Consider the following 22,079-nt stretch of genomic DNA (forward strand, 5'->3'; position numbering starts at 1 on the left):
TACTTTTGCTCTCATTTTTAATATATTTTCAATGGCCTCAGGAAAAAGGATCTGCATGGCTATTTTGATGTCTTCAATACTTAGACAAGCATGCTGTGTATTCTAGTACTTATAGATTTTGTTTTCCCAGTAACTTTGAATTACTCTGATTTATAATTCTATTTTTTCTTAAATTTTATTATTTATAGTAGATGAAAATGATTTGATAAACTTCATCTTGACAATTGATTCTTAAAATGCAAAAAATTCTTAAAATCTGTGATTTTAATTTCATGGACTGCCTTACAAGACTGTCAATACAACTTGCAGGAGATGATTATAAAAATACTTGATTTGTCTTTAGATATTTTATACTGCAAATATAACTTAAAGATGCACTGACACAAGGTTTAATAGTTTCTCTTCACCAACTAAAGCATCCAAAATGATCGCCCACATGGCATTGCACCATCACTTTGCAGAGTTATCAGAACCGCTCAAAAAGTATTTTGAAACCGATAGTGAGGATGAAGGACAAGAAGATGGGAATAGGGAACGCAGAAGAAAATCTCGTTTGATTGGTTACAAAAGTCGGGGAAACTCTTCAGATGACTTCAATGTTGAAAAGTTTTCTGTTGCTCTTGGTTTATTTTTTGTTGCTGCTGTAACATGCTATGCTGTTTATTTGGGATACAAACAGAGCAAAGATAATGAATCTTTATCAGGTTTCAAAATGAAAGAACTCACATTTGAGGATTCTACTAAAGGAATGTACAATGAATTTAGACTGCCAAATGATTTACTTCCCTTACATTACATTTTATACATGTATCCTAACCTGGAAAATATGCAATACTCCGGTTTAGTGAAAATACGCTTTGAATGCAAATCAAAAACAGACAAAATCATCCTTCACTCAGCTCATCATAATTTCACAAAAATTGCAATCAAAACCATCAACGTTACAGATATTGAGGATATACTTGTCACAAAGTCACAGCGTAACTTACACAAAGAAATGCTTATCTTGACACTGAACCAGGAATTAGTTTCTGGTTACTCTTACGATGTTTACATTGGATTCCATGGTGAAATCAACAAGTATTACACTAATGGCTTATATTCTTCTATCAACAACGGTAAAAGGTAATCTTTTATAAATTTGAATTAAGTTTCATGTTTAGATTTATAAAGATAATTTTCCATATAATTTTCTATAGTTTATTACCATTACCAAGGGTTATAGTTTAATACCTGCTACTCTCTACATTGATTATGTCACTATTTCTTAGGAATAGGAAAGATGTGAAATACATTGAATCCGCAGTGAAGACTATATATTTGTACTTTGCTAAGTGATACGAGAGGAGATCTATTTAAAGGGCTATTTCTCTCTTTTCTATCTTAGAGGCTGATAGAATTAGAAGAGAGTAACTGGCCTTTAGACTAATTTACGGTGTAAACATGATATAGCAAAATGTTGGGATCATATTATAACATTATTATATCTCTTTCAGAGTTGTATCAACAATGTTTCGTCCAACATTTGCACGTAGAACATTCCCTTGTTTTGATGAGCCACAATTCAAGACACCCTTTAAATTGATCATTCAGCACAACTCTTCATTGAATGCTGTTTCAAATATGGCGGAAATGGAACATGTAAGAAAACGAAAGACCAGATAAGAACACACTTCCAAAACACATATCTTTCACCTGTGAATCAAAAACTGTACACATTTTTTTGATAAGGAACTCCCATTTTCGGGTCAGGACTGGTGTTGCTTAGCATTCTAGCTCATTTTGTGAAAAATTTGCTTTGACTACTCCTGATATTATACCATATTTATGCTTATTAGATCAAGGGCTAAAAAAGTTTTGCTAATTTCAGGGCTGGAGCCTTAGCAACTTAGTTTCTTATTAAAAACATTGTTTATTTATTACTCATAGATCAAACTTGAGGATAGTGAAAATGTGGAGTGTCATTTCAAAGAATCTCAACCCATCAGCACCAACCAGTTATCCTTTGTTGTTTCCGAAATGAAATTCACTGAGAAGACCACAAAATCTGGCATTAAGGTTTGTGCTTTAGGGCTGTACAATTTGTTTGTTGTTTCCCTGTTTATGCAAAATAAGATTCACTGAAAAGTCTATATTTAAATTAATTTTATTTACCCCACCAAAGATTTTATGAGTCCTTTTTTACAAGGCAAACAGGCGACCTGGAAACTTGGAGTTATTGAATTGAAATTTATGCATCATCTTTATATGAAAAGATTATCAATCTATCGAAAGTTGTTTGGGCTTTCAATAAATAGTGCTTTTATTTTTTTTCAATTTCTAGGTCCGAGTATTCTCAGATGAGATCAACAACAGAAATGCAGATTTTGCTTTGAACACCACAATCAAAATGCTGGAATATTATGGAAATAAGATTCAATATTCTTATCCCAATTCCAAATTAGGTCGGTGTCAATCCCACAGCGATTTGTTTTACATGATGAATAAAGTTTATTTAGCCTAAAATAATACGGTTTTATCTTTTTTTAAAGGGTTATGGACAACAAGTTTCTTGTTTAATTTCGTTATTTTTGTTGATATTCTGAAAAAAATTGTATCTTTCCTGGAACTCGAACAGTCATATCTGGAATAGACAAGAGCAATTTGAGTGAAAATAAAGTAAGCATAAATTTTAGCAAATTCAGTTTGAAAATATATTATTTTTAGCAATGATTTTTTTATATTTTCAGACTTGGTACCCATGGAGTCCATTCCATTGGATGCAACATCAAACTATGCTTTAATTGAACTCTATGAACCCTTATTGTTGTTTGATGTAAAAACTGGAACACTATTCCAACAAGAGAAAATAATTAGAACATTGGCAAATGCAATTGCTTCACAGGTATTTATTGTTTTCTGTTTTGCTTTCTTTTTATCTTTGATGACAAAATAGATTTCAATTTACCTCATCTGGTTGTATCGATAACGAAGAAGAAACAGCTTTATATCTTAAGATTTTATATCTCAACCTTTATTTAAGATTGCTAAAGTAAGATTGCGTTCAAGTAGAAGTAATATATTTTTGTTTGTCAGAAATATTGTATTTTTAGGGAGGAGACTGCCATTATAAACTTGGAGATGAGCTTTGATTGAGACACATCTAATTTGATAACCTCTTTTTTATTTTAGTGGTTTGGTGGCATCATTTCACAAAACTGGTGGGATGAGGTTTACCTATTTGAAGGATTCTCAGCATTCTATTCCACCAAACTCCTGGAAGATTTGTACAAGGACTGGAAATTTGATGAAACCTATCTGTACAATGAATTCCAAGAAGGTTTGAGAGCAGATGCTAGTCGATATGCAAAAATATTGGCTGAGACTTCTTTAGACTCTGGAGATTACCAATTACAAGCACCAAGTGTTGCCCAAAAGGTGAGAAAAGTGGTCAATGTTTGACTTGGGAGATTTTATTGGATCTCAAAATCCCAAACACTAGTCCTGTACTTTGACATGTTTCGGGCTATATTCCTTGTTTGTTTTGTATTTCTTTCAACTGGAATAAAAGAATTATTCATTTAAATTGAAGACAGTTGAAACTGCTCTGCACCATATAAGCTAGTTCAGCAGCTTCTGTATGTTGTATGTTATGAAATTAAATCTCTTTCTTTTTCGGTAGAGTGAAGCTATTGTACGAATGATGTCTGAAGTCGTCGGGGAGAAAGGATTCATACAAACTGTTAAGGTATGTTTCATTTATATTGGTGGTATCTCATTCTTGTAATACCTCACACTAGTTGAGTTTTACTATTTTGTCAAGTATTTTTGAAACTGTTCTTTTTTCTTCAACATAATTGGCTTTTTTGACAGCGAGGAAATTGTGGTACAAATTTGTTCGAAATTTACATATTAATCTTCAACCACACTACACTCGTACAATGATAAGAAGCCGACCACAAAATTCACTGTGTTTTTAATTATAAAATCCTACATTTCTTATAGAACATTCTTACCACTAAGTCTCTATAAAGTACAAAGGCAAAAGTGATCCCTTATCTATATTAAAAATTTAGCCCTGTCATAATTTTTTCGAATTGGTAAAATCAAAATCTAATAAACACTTTCTATGATTAGAGTATTACCACATCAATCTTTTGATATATTCTATCCTCTTACAGAATATCTTCCAACAAATGCAATTTTCTGTGGTCACGCTAACTACCCTTGGAAATACATTTGTCACGGTGAGAATTTAACTATCAAGAAATATCCAAATACATCGCAATTAAAATTATCGACGGATTGTTTACGAATTCTGATAAAAATTGACATTTTTATCACCAATGCATTGCAATGAAATTATTTATCAATTATTGTTTATAATTCGAAACTTTTACAAAAGTAACATTTCAGTTTTTATCGTTGCCAAAATGTACTTTAAGTTGTGTTCACCTTGGTTTCCTTATATTAGAAAATTATGCAGGAGTTTGTCCAGATATATATTTCCAATGGTATTTCTTCTTTAATTATGATACTATGAAAGGAAATTTTAAGCACCCCAATTATGTATTTAACGTTATGTCACATAAATGATAATTCATCTTTATTTTCTTTTTCTTTAGTTCGTACCCAGTGTAGATGTGGTTGATTTCCTTCACTTTTGGACCTCACAAAAAGGTTTCCCGATCGTCACAACCAAGATATCAGATACGCAAACACAACTTTTGGTTGTTCAGAACAAGTTTGATTACGTCAAGCAAACAAAATGGTATTTTTTATTCGAAAGAAGAAATGCTTTTTTATTGATTTTCTTATTTTGATTTTCCTCTACTTATAGTATTCTTCATGAAGTAATTTGAGGGAGGATAAATTTTGAATGTTATATTTGAACTCTGTTTTTATTTACGTTTATCCAAGAAAGTTAAACTGTTTTATTGAAATTCCTTGGTGCGTTATATAAATTCTTTGGTTATTAAAAACAAAAACAAAGCTATGATAAGCATTTTGCTCTAACTTGATGAAATTTCAGCAATTTATTTGATCTTTGTTTCAGGACCTTATGGCGCTTCCAAATTCCCACAGAATTCAGTTGTTCTTCAAAAGGGGTGGAAAAGTATGTCACAGAAGCGCACAATGGTAAGAAACCCGGTAATGCACGTTTTCTTTTTTTTTGGTAGCTGGTAGAATATATCCCTTACTTCCAACGGACAACAATAACAAGACGCACACACGAATGCACACCATTCACCGAAACAGTATTATCATTTCAATTAATTTATTTATGGAAAGTGTATTTTGTAGGTTTATTGACCTCTCTGAAAGGATTTTATTTGAATTTTACAGTTAATAAAGTTTATTTCCCATTCGACTCTGATAAGAATTTTTGGATTTTTGTATTCTCCAAATTGCTAACAAAAATACCTTGATATAAATATTGAACGATATCTTCTCTCACAACAAAATGAAAAGTTATGAATGAGTATAGCCCAAGACAAGAAATATCAAACACTTCTGATTTTCATTTTCTCCCAGAATTCTTTGGATTACCAGCAAGCTGCATCACAGCGGACAAAGGGAAGAAGTTTCTGGACAACAACACGTATAAATGTGACGCTGGTGGGCGTGGCTTTTTCCGTGTCGATTACGAGAAAGGAGATTGGAAGAACTTACAACATATCTTGAAAAATGATATGAAGGTATACGCTTTTAAATGAGAACAGTTTTACAAGAACAAATTGAGAACAATTTTAGAAGAACAAATTGAGAACAATTCAAGCCTCAGATTTCGGAAATGATGAAGAAAACTAAAGCTCATAAGTGAAAAGGAAGGAACATAAGAACACAATTAAGAATTATATTTAATATTTTAGTCCTGTACGTATTCAATAAAAACTAACTAACGAAAATTTAGGACAAAAACATCCCCCACCCCCCCAATACCACAAAGCTATTAGTTGGAAAAATCAGCATGAAATCAGGAATGAAATTATCTCTATGAAATTTGAAAAATTTTCTCATGGTCTCTAAACCATTTTTAATATCTTTTGTAGACTAAATTTGCACCAAACATCTCCAGTATTAATCCCTGTACAAAGGACGTTGTCAGAATTCATTTATAGACCATGTTGGTATCGCTAAGTGATAACTTCAAAAATTAAATGAAATTTTCTAAATAAAAACAAATTGTTTGCTTTTTCGACAATTTTAAAAATTTTTGTTTATTTTTATTTTCAGAAACTCCAGCCATTGGATAGAGCTGATCTCATCTCCGACCTTTTTGAATTCTCCATGTATGTTAATGTTTCAAAGTATTTATTATATTATATATTTTTCAGTGAAAGGTCTCAAACAACTTCTCTAGTTGCTTTATATCACTCCAGCTTTCCTTTTTTTCATGGAATTTTTCGTCTCTTTCTTTAGTGACAACGGGAATTCACAAAAATGTTTATATATTGACCAATTCAATTTTAGATTAGTAATACGGGTAGATAAGAAGGGAGACTTTTTCTAAATTGTCAGATCATACGTGAAAAAAGCCATCAAAAAGTTGATCGATCTTAAAAAATGTGTTTATTTTCCTATATGATGTTTCACTTTTAGGTATAATTACCGTTCGATTGGTGACGCAATGTTATTCACGGAGTATTTGGACAAAGAAACTCACTATGCACCACTCTATGCTGGTATATCTAAACTCCAATACCTGAATGACATCATTGAAGATCAAACATTGAAAAGATGTCTGAAGGTTAGTTAAAAGCTCCATTTCTCGAATGGATCTCAAAATAGTAGAACTTTTGGTGGAAGTTTTTCATTTTGGAATAAAAGGTTCGATTTGCGAAAGGGATCGCATCTACAGATTAGAACGTCTGCTTCCATAATGGCGGAAATTACGTAACTTTAAAAGAAAACATGAAAACTCTATTGTCTAGTAGCTCATGAGTTAAGATTTTAAATTGATGCTTATCTTATCACACCGACTAATGATAAAATTTATTTTTTCAGGAATACACTTCCAGTAAGATTTCGTCAACGTACGAACGAACGAAAAATCAAAATATGACTTCTGTTGAAGACAAGTAAGATATTTATTTTGCATTTTCTTTCAATCGAATTTCCAATGAAGTCAATCAATCGCATCAGATTTTTCATATTTCCACTACGGACTCATTTGAAATTTGTGGCTATCTTATCCATACCCGATGAGAATTACAATTGCAGAATGAAAAAAAAATTAAACTGGCTGATTTTTTACTGTCTTTATTCCCTTCATTTTTCAAGTAACTTTCTTTCTTGTAATTAATCTTTTCAATAACTTTCGAATAACTTTCGAATAACTTTGAAATAACTTTCAAATGACTTTCAAATGACTTTCGAATAACTTCCGAATAACTTTAGACACATTGAGCACTTAGTGATCGACTACATCACCAATAAAGAGAACAAACTATCGGAATCATTGATAAGGGAATACGAAATCCAATTCCTCAAATGGCTCCTCAGTGGAGAAAGGTACGTTATTTTTTTTTCTGTATAATTAAACGCTGACCTTGATGCGTGATTAATGTTTTTTTTCATTCATAATTGAAACATCCTCAATTTTCTTGTATGTGTTCCGGATGTCGAGCATCTTTTTAAGTTTGTTCTTTTCTTATAAAAAGTTTCTCTTTGTCAAGACCTTGCCCCTTTTATTAGATGATTAAAACTTAATAGCTATTTCCTAAGTACTTCAATCAATACCATTATATGAAAATACCTCGGTCAATACACAGCTTGTATTAATTGCTAAAGTCTCTGCCCTACCCCGTACTGATTTTTCATGCTTTAATGGTTTTATATTATAATGTCAATGCATTTCTTTCATTGTGTGTTTATCATATATTTAACTAACCGCTTTAGCATATCGATTAATACTTTTATTCTCGATAGATAATCATCTTAGCCAAGAAAAAATCAACTACTGTACCTTTTTGATTGTTCATACCTGTGCCATTACTTTTATAAGTTATTTTAAGTCTTATAAGGTTTGGTTAGACTACAAATAACCCCTCTAACAAAACAAAGATTATTCCTTTCAACTAAAAAATGATGAAGAAAATAACAAATCATACGTTTCAGCTTGTTTTGTAGATAGGCACTTTTTTTCCAAAGAAAGTCTTATTGCAACCTTGGAAACTGATTAGATGAACTTAGAAAATGTAGTTGCTATTGTCAGGATTTATTCTTTTATTATTTTTATCCATAGGAATCTTTTATCGAATTACATGCGAGATGTTATCGTAAAAGTCGGTCTGAAATACGGTTCGAACTACGAGCTTGATGACGTCATCACGTATTATCGAAAGTCGGAAGATGCAGTCGAGAAAGGTTTGCTCTTAGAAGCAATCGGACGCACTCAGAAACAGCATAAGTAAGTTCCATCCCCTATTAACATATTTCAAGAGAAAAAAATGAAAACCCTATAGTTAATCCTTCAGTTTTGAAATCCATACATATTTGAAACTAACCTCAAATTTGACAACTCAGTGATAAGATCAGTTTTTTATACCCGTTTTTTATAAGTAAAAACTATATTATAATATTATAACATAAGGCTTTGATAGCCAAAATGTCAAGAACAAGTTGAGTAAAATTTTAAGGCTTCACAGACTCTACACTCTAAAACACCCAATCTTTCAGGAGAGTCAAGAACAATTTAAGCATATATTAAAATAACACTACAGTGTTGTATGATAATACCATAATTGTCATAGGATATAATCGTTCCTTCCAATATTTTTGCTTTCCCAGCTGGCACACAACGTTGTTTCAACGTTCATCTAACGTTTTATGGACGTTGTGGACGTTAGATAAACGTCGAAAAAACGTTGTGTGCCAGCTGGGTTATTATTTTTTACTAAGTCTGAATTTAGTACGTACGCGGCTATCCGTACTGCTTTATTTCTTTGTTCACCTTGGGAAGAAATTGTTCTTTCGTTTAGTGTTAAAAGAACAGTGTTGTGCGGAAATTTAAAAGAAATTCACTAGACTGGACTTTATTGTGTTTGTGTATAGACTTTTCAAAACACCTTGAAGAGTCGTTTTATCGTAATTACAAATAACAAAATGATTGCAACCATAATCGCACGATTGGTTATTTTTTCTTATTTGGCACGCCCTCAAAGAGAGCAATTAATCGTTAATTGCATCCTGTAGAGAGCAATTAATCGTTAATCACACTCTTCAATGCCGCGCCAATGTTTACAAAATTGATTTTAATGTTTTTTTCTTACATTTTTTTTGCATTGAACGTTTTAATTGCATTCGAAATTTATTTTGTGAGAAAGAAAATCAATAAACAACAATAAAAGAAAGACATAAAGAGAAGAGAAAAATATGAAACTCTCAGTGTAATTTCTGTAATTTATTTTCCTAACTGGGAAAAAGTAGTGAAAGCCATTGTGCGATTAGCTCGTAATCACATAATAACTCGTACAATTCGAAAATTGCACTCGTGATTTTTTTGTTTTGAATTTTCCTCGTCCTTTCGGACTCGGAAAATTAATAACAAAAAAATCACTCGTGCAATTATATTCGAATTGCACTCGTTATCATGTGATTACATATACTAATTATTTATCATTGTGTTTACAATCAGTAATCAACCAAAATCATTATTTTCGAAAAGATACGCATACTTTGATAATAGCTCCATTACAATGACATAGCAATTTTCATGATATTCCCTCGTTGCTTTTTGCATGACCCCTCCCTTCCCTTTGGAAATATTTACAGCATTATTAAGTAATTAGCTAAAGAGATTGCGCATTAAAAATATAACTCATCCTTTCTCAAATTCACATACAAAGTTTTTGTCTACGAGAAAATTTATGCAACGACTTCTACTTTGTAAACTTTGACCCAGTCCCCTTAAGCTAACCTAATAACAGCTGTTCATAATTTTCTTACGCGCACGGTAAACCTCTGAAGGCACTTGAAAATTATACATCTGAGGAAAATAGTCCTCCTGCGGAAAATTTTACTACAAGAATCTTGTTGTGCGCCAGAAAGTCAAAAACTGATACGGCGCCCTATTCGTAAACACAATCACGCAGATTTGTTGTCATCCCCAGTCCTTTTAGACGAACGCGGTCCATACCGATTTTGAGATAGCATATTCGTCAGATTGTATGTTTTCACCCATCCCTTTAGAGCTTAAGCGTGGTGGGCAGAAAACAACCACAATCTGATCTCAGGTTACCTTATGCTTAATGAGTTGATGAATATATATACTATAAATTAAAGACAAAATGTTGCAGAAATTCCATTGTTCGTGTGTTCATATAATTTGTTTCCTTTTGTTTTTCTATTTAGGCTGTTATCTAGTGAGGATAACTTCCTTTCAAGCGAAGAACAATTGAAATTGATCACATACAGTTGTTCAAGCAATGTTGCCCAATCATCCACAGATTATGGTTATAAACATCTCAATAAAAATTGGGATAAAGTCATCGACTTGTAAGCATTTCATTTCTTCAAGTAGATCTGCAAAACACAAATTTCGGGTTGCTCTATGACTATGTAGTTGAATTTTGATATTCACTGTGCACAACCCTAGGTCTAGAAATTACACAAAAATTTATCATGTTGCAGTTGCTATTAAACGCAGTTTTAAAAGTATTGCATGTTTAAGAATAAAAAGAATTCCTTAAGCACACTATGTATGCAGACATGGCTTGTTAGCCATTAAACTCATCAAACACTTTTCTCGTTGGCAATTCTGTATTCACTCATTATTGATGTACTAATGATAATATCTCCCTTACTTGTTTAGAATCCGTGTGTCACCGAACGCTGTTCGTGATTTCATGTGGTCGTGCTTTGGCAAGTACAGTAACAGATACGATTTAGAAAAGGTATGAGTTTTTGAGAAATTGCAATTATCTCATAAACCAGCGAAGTCTTTTTTTTAAAGAACATTTTTTAATGTTATGATAACACTGAGGCTTAAAATATAAGGACAGTTTAAGAACAAAGCGCGACCTTAGTTTTGAATTTCAAGCCATTTGAAGGTCAAAGTGGAAATTGTGTTTAAAGTCTAAATTAACTTAATTTTAAGAAAAGGATAAGAAATATATGACTCTAGAAAAAAAATATTAGAACAGCCGTGCCTCTGAAAAAAAAGATTATTTCTTTTTAAAAAAGATTTCAATTCGACTGTAGAGATATAATCAGTTTAATGGATTTTAATCTACTCATTATTTTCAAAACTTTTTCACCACAAAATGCATCCTTATTTTTACATTTCCATTCTATTTTAGTTCAAGAGCTTGTTCGCAGGCAAAGAGTTGGGAGCTTTAAGTAACGTTTACAAGCGAGTGGAAGAACAAATTCAACACAACATCCACTTCGTTCAAAACCAAAGCGGAGAACTTCGAAAGTTTTTCCAGAAATATCGACCTGCATGTTTGAAAGATTACTAATAATGGTTTTCTGTTTATTATTTTGTGTTATACTAACAGGGTGGGGCGGCTGCACACATACACACTTTTCAAAATCGTGTTCTGATGATTTTCATTCTCAACAATCTTATCTTTGGAAACTTTTTTTTCATCTACAGGCTAACAGGCTAAACCTAGTTTTCAACTTTATACCATTTTTTGTTCAAATTGTTGTGTTTTTGTACGATATTTTTATACAAATTTCTATTTTTATATTATTGAATTTAGCTTTTTGTCATTTTTTGGAAAATATCTTAGAGAAGAGAAAATAGGGGGTTAAAGTGGGTCATAGATGTACAAATTTCACCCACATCTAGTGAAATTGTCTTTTGTTTTCTTTGATTCAAAAATTCAAATTCGTGAATTCCTCTTTCATGTTTTCACTATACTCATTTACTAATGTTCAGTATTTTTGTTCATTTTCAGCAAAATAAAACACACACTAAATAAAAACACGAACCGCGCGCACATAATACAGCACACAGGGAGAAATGGTAACGAGTTGTTAGTCTAGCAGGAAATGTCAATACTCGCTTCAAAAGGACAACTGATGGATGATTTACTTTTTCACGAGCTATGGTTGGCCAAACAGAAATTCAAAGAATATGAAGATGAAACTACTTATGACGGAGAAGCCGATTTCCCCGATTCCACCGATGACGAAGATCGGGATGATTTCAAACAATTGTTCTTGAAAGAACGTAGGGACAAGAAACATAAGAGAAAGGAGATTATTGGTAACAATACGTCAGAATGGATGGCCGTCATCATTGGTGTTTTCTTCGTAGCAGCCGTAGCGGGAGTGGCTTCCTACCACGCTTATAGATCTGATCTGTCGGATGAGCTTGGTAGAGCTTCAGTGACCAGCATTTCATCAGATGAAGCCCTGATGTCTGATGCAGCACCCACTTACCAACTCCCTGAAGGGTTTTATGATGAACTCCGTCTACCAACAAACCTATCACCTACAAATTACGTATTATATTTAAGCATTGATATGGCTAAAAAGTATTATAATGGTTTAGTGAAAATCACTTTCGATTGCGTCCAACAGACGGATCGAATCATTTTACATTCATCGAAAACGAAAAACACGAAAGTGGAAGTGAAAGACGGAAAGGAGCCAATCTCAGTTTTGGATACTCAATACAATCTCCAACGCGAAATGATGGTGATCACATTGGGAAGTAATCTTACTGTTGGCAATGTGTACACTTTGTTGGTGTCTTTCGAGCGACCTTTGAGATATACGGATAATGATGGCTTTTATTTGACTGACTATGTGGATAGTAATAGCTTGAAACAGTAAGTTCGCCTCTGTCATTTCTCGCACGTGCTATAAAGTTATCTTTAGAAAGAAATTCCACTGATGGAATCAGTTAAAAAAAGTTTTAAAATGTAATATACCACCTTTAAAAAGTGCTGGTCGCATAATGTTTAAGATTTTTCGGAGACTTTCTTTTCTGTAATTGAGTAATCTCTGGTGGCAATTTGAAGCATCGAGTAAGAATGCCAATTCTTTTTAGTTTACAGACCTGAAATTCATTTATCGTCAAGTATCCTGGATTCATTTTCGTTACTTTCTCCTTATTGTTAATTTTTCGTTTAATTTTCATTGTCTCCTCATTTCAGTATGATGGCTAACACGGATTTCGAACCAAGTTCAGCCCGTCGCGCTTTCCCTTGCTTTGACGAACCTGCTTACAAAGCAACCTTTGAAATCTTTGCTCAACATCCCAAAAATGATTATTTTGCACTATCCAACATGCCTGTCAAACAGAAGGTATTGGTTGAAATATTAAGACTTTTAAAGATGTTCTTTTCATTAATGTTGATTTTTGCGAACTGCGGTAAAAATTAACGTGTGATGTGTTATATAGTGAATTTATGTATTTGCACTTCTTTGAAAACGGCGGAGTGACTGAAGTGATTTGGAAAAATTCGCAAAGTTGAGGACGATAATGGTGCTGATTTACCATCGTCCACAGTCAGTTAGGATGAAGACAAATTAAAAGCTTACCGTCTGCGTCGCAGAAATCACAGATACATAAACTCGCTATTGTGTTTGTTAGGGGGAGGGGCGGTGGCAAAGTTGTTGAAGATCTTTAATACTAGTAGCATTCCTTGATATGTATTTCTATTTCTATTGTAGATTGAGCTTGGTACGGACCGAATGGAAACACATTTTTCAATCACCCCCAGGATGAGCACATATCTCGTTGGATGGGTCATCACTAGTTATGAAAATGTTCAAACCACTGGTCCTAATAATGTCAAGGTATGATATAATGTCGACAAGCATCTTCGCCTAATAGTTAGATAGTAGGATCCTTTTATAGACCATAACTTCTGCAACAACGTAGAGGCTAGTTTGATATTGTTATTGAACCATGTTTAAGACTTGTTGTTTCTGTCTGATAGACCTCTGCTAGTTCAGTGCCAGTAATTCGTGACTGGCAAAGATCTCTGTACGTGTTTACGATAGGAGCTACTATATATGTTTTTTTCTTTTTTCATAGATTCGTGTTTTCGCACCAAAAGGAAGACTTTCGGAAACGAATTTCGCGGAAGGAATGGCACCCTACTGCATCCAATACTTTGAAAACAAAATTCGAATCAATTACACTCTCCCTAAAATGGGTATGTCTGTCACCCCCCCCCCCCCCAGAGGAAAGAAAATATTCTTTTCATTTTGAAGAGAAAGCCACTAACGTGCTACCGCAAGGGACACTATTTTCTCCTACCATTTGCTAACAACTTTCTTTTATTCGGAGCTGTGGGAGCTAAAATCTTTATTGATTCTTTTGTTAAGAACAATAATATCCCGTAAAAATTCATGTGATTTTCTTTGGGCAAATTTGGTGAAGAAGTCTTATTTGAAATTGTGCGGTATTCTTCTCTCATAGATCTGGTTCCATATTCCAAGATGTCGGCCGGTGCTGATGAAGTATGGGGCATGATCATTTTCACAGAATCTTCACTGCTCTACGATTCAAAGATTGGAAATTCGAATCAACTTTTCAGGATCGCTACAACCGTCTGCCACGAGATTTCTCACATGGTATACTCTTTTTTGTTCCAAGTCTTTGTTCCGCCAATGGCGGACGGTATGGGTCCTATCCCGCTATAGTTACCTAATCTACGATAAGGAAATTATAGCGCTTACCATCAGGCACCGTCGGCCTAGTGCTAAACGACACACCAGAGCTATGGTGTATCAGTGACATTTCTCGAACAAGCGTGAGAGAGTGATTGCTACCACGAGTGCAACGTCACCACATCAGATACAATGTCTGGTATATCTCCCCACATTCTTGTATCAGAGTATGGTACTCAATTCCCCTCACCTGGTATGAGATTTCCTGGGTAAACTTGCCAAGTGAAGTGTAACACCTTATGGGAATCGAATTCTGATCTCTAAAGTGGGAGTCGAGAACAATAATCACTAAACTACTACGCCTTTACCAATTTGGTGAAAATGGTAAGTAGCTTTTTGGGTCACCAAAAGGTTTAAATATCGTCAACTTCCTTTCGTTTAGTGGTTCGGTGATTTAGTTACCATGAAATGGTGGAATGACTTGTGGCTTAAAGAATCTTTCGCTGCATATCTGGAATATCTTCCGGTCGAGAAACGCTTCCCTGAATGGGATTTGCCATCCAAAATATATTCAGATGGTATGGTGTCAGCACTTTCATACGATTCCAGCATTTATACTCACCCTATACGAACATTGGAAAAGGATCCAAAGAAAATGAGACAAAACTATGATGCCATCACTTATGAAAAGGTAAGAGTCACATTTTTACCCCATCGCCCCTATGCCCTTTTAGTACTTTTAGTAATTGATAGTAACAGAGTTTTCTTACAATACTGAAGCGATTTGGAACAACCCGGAAGTTTGACCTGCAAAATCGAGGACGGTAAATGACATGAGTTCTCGTTTACCATCGTCCTCAGTTGATTAGGATCTAGACAAAATACACACACACATAAACTCGCTGTTATTTAGATGTTATGAATGTTAGTTACAATTATGGTCATATTGATATTTTAGTGTTTTTTAACGTTTTTCAGAATTTAAAGTTCGGATGAGAGTTGCTATTTTAGCACTTCCACTTTCTTTCATTGAATATGTCGAGTTTAGAGGGGTTCGGTGGCTTCTAGGCTATATTCCAAGCCTTGTTCGAGCAAATTTGAGCTTTTAAGTCCTAAGATCCGAAGATCCTAAGGTCTTATCCTAAGATCCTAAGGTCTTAAGTCTCACGTAAAAACTCAGAGTTAAAACTCTACTTTCCAACTGTAGTTTAAGGTGCTTAAAAATCATTTGTGGTGTTTAAATTTTCACCGGGAAATCCCTGTTGTCTCAAATGTCTTGTCCATAATTGTAGTCGCCGCTCGTACGTTTTGCGCTAGTTGAGTTTACTTTCAAATTATAGGGGGAGAGAGAACTTATACAAACAACGTTTTTTAGGGCGCAGTGACTTAATACTTTAGTTAACGAAATCTTTAATGAATAATCTTACAAACTTTGACTCATCTCGTTTTCATCTCTATGATCCAGGGAGCAGCAGTGGTTTCAATGTTGGCAAATTATATTGGTGATGATAAATTCTTCGAAGGCGTCAATGTAAGTACTGCTTGTTGGTTGAAATTGAAATGGAGACTGTTAGAATTTCTGCGCCAGCAGTTTCCTGAGTAGCTGCATTTTTTTTCTTCACAGTTTTAACTCTCTACTTCGAACCGCCATGTTTCGAATCTTTCTGTAATATATCTTTCCCCTCAGCTAGAAAATGGTTTTATGTAATTCGAATCTTTCTCTAACTAATTCCAAGAAAATCTTTTGTCCTTAGAAGATCGAATTAGAGAGAGTGAACTGTATAGATTTTATCCGCTGGAAACCTTGTGGACCTGTTAACACTTTTTGCAATATTTTTCACCAACATAATCCTCACAATATAACTCTTCCTCCTTTTCTTCAGAGTTTCTTGAACAAGTACAAATATGGGAATGCAGATGCTCATCAGTTCTGGCGATCCATGGAAAAGGTAAGAGATATCTCTTTCCATATTCAAATCCATCTTGTTTGTGTTTGGTGTAAACACGCGTGTGTAATAGTAATCCAGCATGGTAAAATTCAGAGATAATAAAAGATAAGCAAAAAATGACCACGTGACACCCATGGAACTGTCTTACACGGATTATAAAGTTATGTCATACAATATTTCATCAGAAATTCTATTCTTTTTTTCAGTCAGTAAAAACTGTGGATGTAGTATCTCTGATGAACTCGTGGGTGAATCAAGCCGGATATCCGGTCATCTTGATGGAAGCCAAGAAAAATAGAAGCGGTGTGGAAGTCAGTCAAGAGAGATTTGTTTTCCAAAATAAAACGGTCACCAATTTGACGAAAGATTTTGAGTAAGTTCTCAACGGAAACAATCTCGGTAACAAGGTTGAACCTTACTGACTTTTTTGTTATACTGTCCACGCTTGATAAGTTCCACAGAATGATTATATCATCTAATTTTCTTTCGTTTGCATGAAACGCATAAACATTTAGTAAACTCTTTTGCTGTCTTCACTTAAAACCTAGTTAGAATCGCAGACTTCTTCAAAACGCTACATCTATAAAGAGCACGAATCTGCTTAGAGTATGGCAGCATCCTACTTTAAACCATCTTCTTTATTTCTCATTAGCACAAAATGGGAAATCCCCATAGCCATCCAAGCATCCGATGATGAAAATATCACCAGAAGTTTATTGACCGACCGAAAAGGTTTGACTGCGTTTGTTAAATCATAATGTACTTAAGAGTTTTCTTAGAGAATATATTTGTCTGTCTCGGCTAAGAATATCCATAACCAACTGAAAACTTCTTTATTGACTTACAATACAAGTTTTATCGCTTCTTCATTTGGGTTCTTTAACCCTATTTTCATACCAGGCTTTTAGGGGTGGTGCAAAACTAGGGGGGGTTGGGCTTTTCCTGTACCACCCCTTAACTTTTGATCTAGTGGGTCTTTTTGGATGAAATTTGGCACACAAGATTCTTGTCACATAAGGTAACTGTTGACAAAAAATCTTTTTGTTGACGTCACTCATGTTTTTGTCTACTCTTGTCTCCCGAATAGACGGGGGGGGAGTCCGAATAAGCAGAGGGATAGGAAAATTTTCTAAATCCTAATAAGCGGGGGGGGGGATGGAATAAGAGGGGGTAATTTGAAGACAGAATTGTTTTAACTGATATCAATTTCAACAACAAAAAAGAAACTTTAACAAATGAACACGTAAAATAAGAACCAATACTAGCAAAGAAGAAAGTTTTAACAAGTTTAGGGTCTATCTAAACTATAACAAAATATTAAACTATTCGAACTTAATTAGCGGGTGGGGGGTCGTAATAAGAGCGGGGGGTGGATTTTTTTTCTCTTAACAATTAGCGGGGGACGTCTATTCGGAAGACAAGAGTACGATGCATAGTATCCTAATATTCTTTCTCATATTACAGGTTCGATTGAAGTGAATTTGACGAACAGTGATTGGTTCATTGGAAATTACAAAGCGACTGGTTTCTACCGAACATATTATGACAAAGAAAATTGGAGGGCTTTGTTGAAAGTTCTGGAAGATAACCACGAGGTCGGGTTTCTCTCCAAGTTTTGATACGCTACAAAAACGCACCCGACCTTTTTCTTTTCATTTAGGGTATACAGTGAACTCTAGCTAATTTAAAGTCGAACGGGAACTTTAATTTGCTCGAATTACAAAAAAAATAAATAGAATCATAGAAACTATTTTAGGAGGGTTTCCCTTTGACAGGAGAACTTTTTGGATTTATAGAAAGGTTCGACTGCTGTATATTTTGAGATTAAGATTCTTTTTCAACTGTTCTTCAGTTGTTGACATTTATATTTTGATTTTGCAGACTTTATCAGTTGTTGATCGTGCAAGTCTTTTGAACGACGTCGCTGCTTTCTCTAAGTAAGTTGATGAATAATGTTCTGTTACAGATTCATATTGGGATGACGCCATTCCATTGGGTCTATTTTACCCCTCGATTTTAGGGATCAATAAAAAACCTTTTATGAAAATCTTAAACAACTTCGTCACCGTGCATGCAAAAATCATCCCCTGTGATCGAAAATTTAGGTTTGTTCTTGAATCACGTGAATATGTATTCGATAGCCATCGGTCCCTGGGAACGAGGTTGTTCCTTTGCTAACTGGTTCCGGCAAATTGATGAAAAGAAATGAAAATTATTTGAAATAGGTACTTTAATCCATGAACATCTTTTCTCTCTACAGTTTCAATTTCATGGAACTGGCCAGTTCATTGGAGTTCACGACGTATCTGTCGCAAGAACGACATCCTATTCCATGGGGTATTGGTCTTGGCCATATTTACAGCATCCGTGGTTTGTTCTACGAAACAAACCTCAAGAAATGCTTCGATGTAAGTTCGCCTCATTTCTTTAAACCGCCCACCCCTTTATTGCTATTATTTATTTTCGAGAGACGTAAGTCCGAATCGAGCTCATCGTATTTCATGTATTAAAAGTGTTATCAAAGAAATGGGATTTTTTTAACAGTTATTCAACCTTTCTCCTCATCAATTCATCGAACTCACCATGAAATTTACAAATGAAATTTACTAATGAAGTTCCACATTTTTAGGCTTACATTGACAAGTTGATCAGTCCAGTGCTCGAAGATTTGAACAAAACGCCAAAACACACTCACCTACAAAAGTAAGTCCAAATGTTGGAAGCAACAATTAATCGTGTCGAAAGCGTTCGAATTACAATGAAACCCTTGAATTACAGAGCCATTCGAATTATAGAGAGTATTTTACGAGGGTTTCTTCTTGATGCAGCCTAAGAATAAATTAGAATTATAGAAAGATTCGAATTATAGAGGTTTGGATTAGCTAGAGGCTAATGTAGGCTTAAAAAATAACTCAACTGTTTTTATATTACTTTTTACTCTCATTGCTATAATCGTTGTTCACGTTTGTAGGCTGTTGATCACAAAGTTGACGTCAGCAGCAGTGACCATCAACAAAAAACCTCTCACTGATGAAATTGTCGAAAAATTTCTCAAATATCTTGTCAGGGATGGAAAGTATGAAAAATTATTTTTGTATATAGAAGGTATAAGAACATGCAACGCAAGGCTTCCTTTAGGATCTCCTGCTCTGTTAGGGATTCATTAATATCACAACAATATGGGAAGTTTTCATGTTTTTGTTGTTCATAAGGTTTATCATCGAATTTCGCGAAACCGTCACCTCATCCAATTTGCTATTATAAATATATACTTAACTTGATCTCTTTTCAGTTACCACATTCCAGCTGACTTGCTTCTCACTGTCTTCTCTGCTGGCATCAAACACGGCCAAGCTTATGAATGGGACGCTCTGATGGATCGATTCAAGAAAGCCAAATCCCTGATGGAACAATCTCTGATCTTAAACAGTCTCGTGGCCACCACCGATAAGAAGTTGTTAAAACGGTAAAAAAAACGACAACCTTCATAATAAGCGGCAGATTCTATTTCACATGCTAGAGTAGATCAAATCTCACGAAATAGAATATCCTGATCACAGTGTTAATGACTAGACTGTCAAGGAAATGCCGTCACTAATTTTCAAACACTGACGGAAAAAGGGCTAATACCCTTCCCCATGTCAAGTATGGAAAGCATTCGTCATTTTTATGAAAACTAACTTTACGGAATTTAGAGAGAGAAGGAATATTCAATGACAGACTTTATTTATCGATTTCAGATATTTATCATACGCAACAAATTCGAGTAACATCCCTTCCTTCATGGCTCAAACTGTGCTGAGAGGGCTTTGCGCACACCATGAAAGTCATGCTATGGCTTGGAAATATGTTCAAGACAATTATTTGGCGTTAGATGCAGAGTAAGTCCTGGAAGATTTTTTCAAAAACATCAAAAACGATGATATCATATTTGTTTGGTGAACAAATCGATACAGAAAGTGCTTCATACCAACCCTCGAGTTTAGTCCCCCTCTTCAACCCTTGAGTCTAATCCCCCACTTCAACCTTCGAGTTTAGTCCCCCACTTCAACCCTCGAGTTTAGTCCCCCACTTCAACCCTAGAGTCTAGTCCCCCTTAGTTACTCTAGTTCATGGTAGACGAGAGCGATTCCACAATCTTGTGATAGAAGAAGCCATGATAAAGCTTTTTTTACTAACATTATTTTTTGTTTGAACGTCTAGGAATTCAGCAGAACCGATCTTGACGAGATATTTGTTGAATTCATGCATGCTTGGGAAAACACAACAAGACCTTGATGAGGTGAGTGTCTCAATGAATCTGAACGTTTTTCATTCATTGAGTGGTCTTGACAAATTATCACTTATGATGATTGATACCATTTCATTCATTAAGATTATTCTTACAAATGTTCCGCCAAAATGTGTTCTCAGTCTCAGAGGCCATGTTGCTTTCTCTTGACGTCAGATTATCAAGTTTTTCCATTTCACAACATGGCCAACAAGTTGGGTCTAAATGTCTAAATTTGAAAAGCCCGATCCAGCCAACATGATCCAGACATTCAAACTCTCTTTTTTTCTTCTTTAGGCTGAAGCTTTCGTTAAGAGATATAATTTACAAAAAGACATTGCTGTCCTTCGTAACATAGAGGCCATCAAATATAGCATGGAGCTGATGAAAGAAAAAGATTCGGTTGAAAAATGGCTGAAAGAAAGACATCATTTAGAATGTTAGAACAACATCACATACACAGAGAGAGATATTGTTATTTATGGGATATAGTTAGTTTACTGCTACTGAGTTATGGTGGATGCAACGAGCTACGCGACACAATATTTCAATTCTTCGGCTATCGATCATTTCCTGTCTGAAAAACTGTCATTGGGCTAGACAAGTGTCAACCAACCTCAATGTTGCTAATTCTCATTTGAAAATCCGTTTTCATTGAAAGCTAGACCTTATCTAATTAACGATCATCTCGATAGTTAAACCCAAACGTTATCGGCTAACGAGTGCTTTTAAAAAACACTTATTCCAAGCATTGCCATAAACTCCCCCAAAATGTGGTACATATTCGATTTCTAGAACGTTGTAAGTTTTTCTTTTCTTTTAAGATTATTCTTTCAGCGTTTATTTTTATTTTCACCATCTTTTCAATTTCCATTTTCTTCCAAGCTTCATCGACGTTAGTTTATTTTTTTTAGAAGAGTTTTTTAGAAGGATAAAATATTTTTGCTATCTTTTTTTTTCAAATTTTTGTAAAATATTATTTTTCCAAAATAATGAAATTCTATTATGGTGAGAAAACCAAATGTTTAGGCTTAGACTTTTTGGTCGTGTCTATCCTGGGGCAGAATTATTTTTCTACTTTTTTGACCTTTTTTCGAAAAATTTCAGAAAATTCAGCCGGAAAATTAAATTCGAAAAAAAGTTGCGAGTTTGAGCTAAAGTTACGAGCTTGAGCTAAAATAGCGAGTCTGAGCTAAAGTTGCGAGTTTGAGCTAAGGTTGCTGATTCTAATGAGCTGAATCCACCGGCTCGATTGAAAAAGTGAAAAAGTGAAGATACATGTTATGTTGAAGGCCAACGTT

General features: G+C 34.4%; 2 protein-coding genes across 3 annotated transcripts; both read left to right on the forward strand.

The window, feature by feature from the left end:
* Positions 1–341: 341 nt before the first annotated feature.
* Positions 342–11,784, forward strand: LOC136798007 (endoplasmic reticulum aminopeptidase 1-like). Of its 2 annotated transcripts, none has more exons than XM_067054598.1 (19): positions 342–1,125; positions 1,497–1,641; positions 1,930–2,058; positions 2,324–2,444; positions 2,730–2,884; positions 3,172–3,417; positions 3,662–3,727; positions 4,161–4,226; positions 4,605–4,750; positions 5,036–5,130; positions 5,515–5,678; positions 6,217–6,272; positions 6,583–6,730; positions 6,988–7,061; positions 7,381–7,494; positions 8,228–8,392; positions 10,336–10,479; positions 10,796–10,877; positions 11,283–11,784. In XM_067054598.1, exons 1-19 carry the CDS (start codon positions 425–427, stop codon positions 11,442–11,444), a joined length of 2,979 nt encoding a protein of 992 aa, XP_066910699.1. In that variant the 5' UTR covers positions 342–424; the 3' UTR covers positions 11,445–11,784. The 2 variants fall into 2 exon arrangements, with proteins under 2 accessions (XP_066910699.1, XP_066910700.1); XM_067054599.1 differs by having other exon boundaries at positions 5,036–5,118.
* Positions 11,785–11,888: 104 nt separating this feature from the next.
* LOC136798006 (glutamyl aminopeptidase-like) lies at positions 11,889–21,800 on the forward strand. The gene is made up of 19 exons (XM_067054597.1): positions 11,889–12,767; positions 13,095–13,245; positions 13,615–13,740; positions 13,982–14,102; positions 14,369–14,523; positions 15,002–15,250; positions 16,025–16,090; positions 16,443–16,508; positions 16,715–16,881; positions 17,161–17,240; positions 17,973–18,103; positions 18,390–18,445; positions 18,769–18,916; positions 19,138–19,211; positions 19,480–19,584; positions 19,801–19,974; positions 20,249–20,389; positions 20,712–20,790; positions 21,076–21,800. The coding sequence occupies exons 1-19, from the start codon at positions 11,983–11,985 to the stop codon at positions 21,220–21,222; spliced, it is 3,021 nt and encodes a 1,006-aa protein (XP_066910698.1). The 5' UTR covers positions 11,889–11,982; the 3' UTR covers positions 21,223–21,800.
* The last annotated feature ends 279 nt before the right edge of the window (positions 21,801–22,079 follow it).

This window comes from Clytia hemisphaerica, unplaced genomic scaffold (assembly GCF_902728285.1).
Source record: "Clytia hemisphaerica strain Z4C2 unplaced genomic scaffold, Clytia hemisphaerica genome assembly, whole genome shotgun sequence".
Taxonomy (NCBI): Eukaryota; Metazoa; Cnidaria; class Hydrozoa; order Leptothecata; family Clytiidae; genus Clytia; species Clytia hemisphaerica.

Excerpts from the sequence above, each read along its gene's own strand:
- LOC136798007 (XM_067054598.1), top strand. The coding sequence starts at position 425 with ATGATCGCCCACATGGCATTGCACCATCACTTTGCAGAGTTATCAGAA. Across the intron at positions 2,885-3,171 it reads CAAATGCAATTGCTTCACAG|TGGTTTGGTGGCATCATTTC; the intron begins GTATTTATTGTT and ends TTTTTATTTTAG. Across the intron at positions 5,679-6,216 it reads TCTTGAAAAATGATATGAAG|AAACTCCAGCCATTGGATAG; the intron begins GTATACGCTTTT and ends TTTTATTTTCAG.
- LOC136798006 (XM_067054597.1), top strand. The coding sequence starts at position 11,983 with ATGTCAATACTCGCTTCAAAAGGACAACTGATGGATGATTTACTTTTT. Across the intron at positions 18,104-18,389 it reads TTCTGGAAGATAACCACGAG|ACTTTATCAGTTGTTGATCG; the intron begins GTCGGGTTTCTC and ends TTGATTTTGCAG. Across the intron at positions 19,585-19,800 it reads TATCTTGTCAGGGATGGAAA|TTACCACATTCCAGCTGACT; the intron begins GTATGAAAAATT and ends ATCTCTTTTCAG.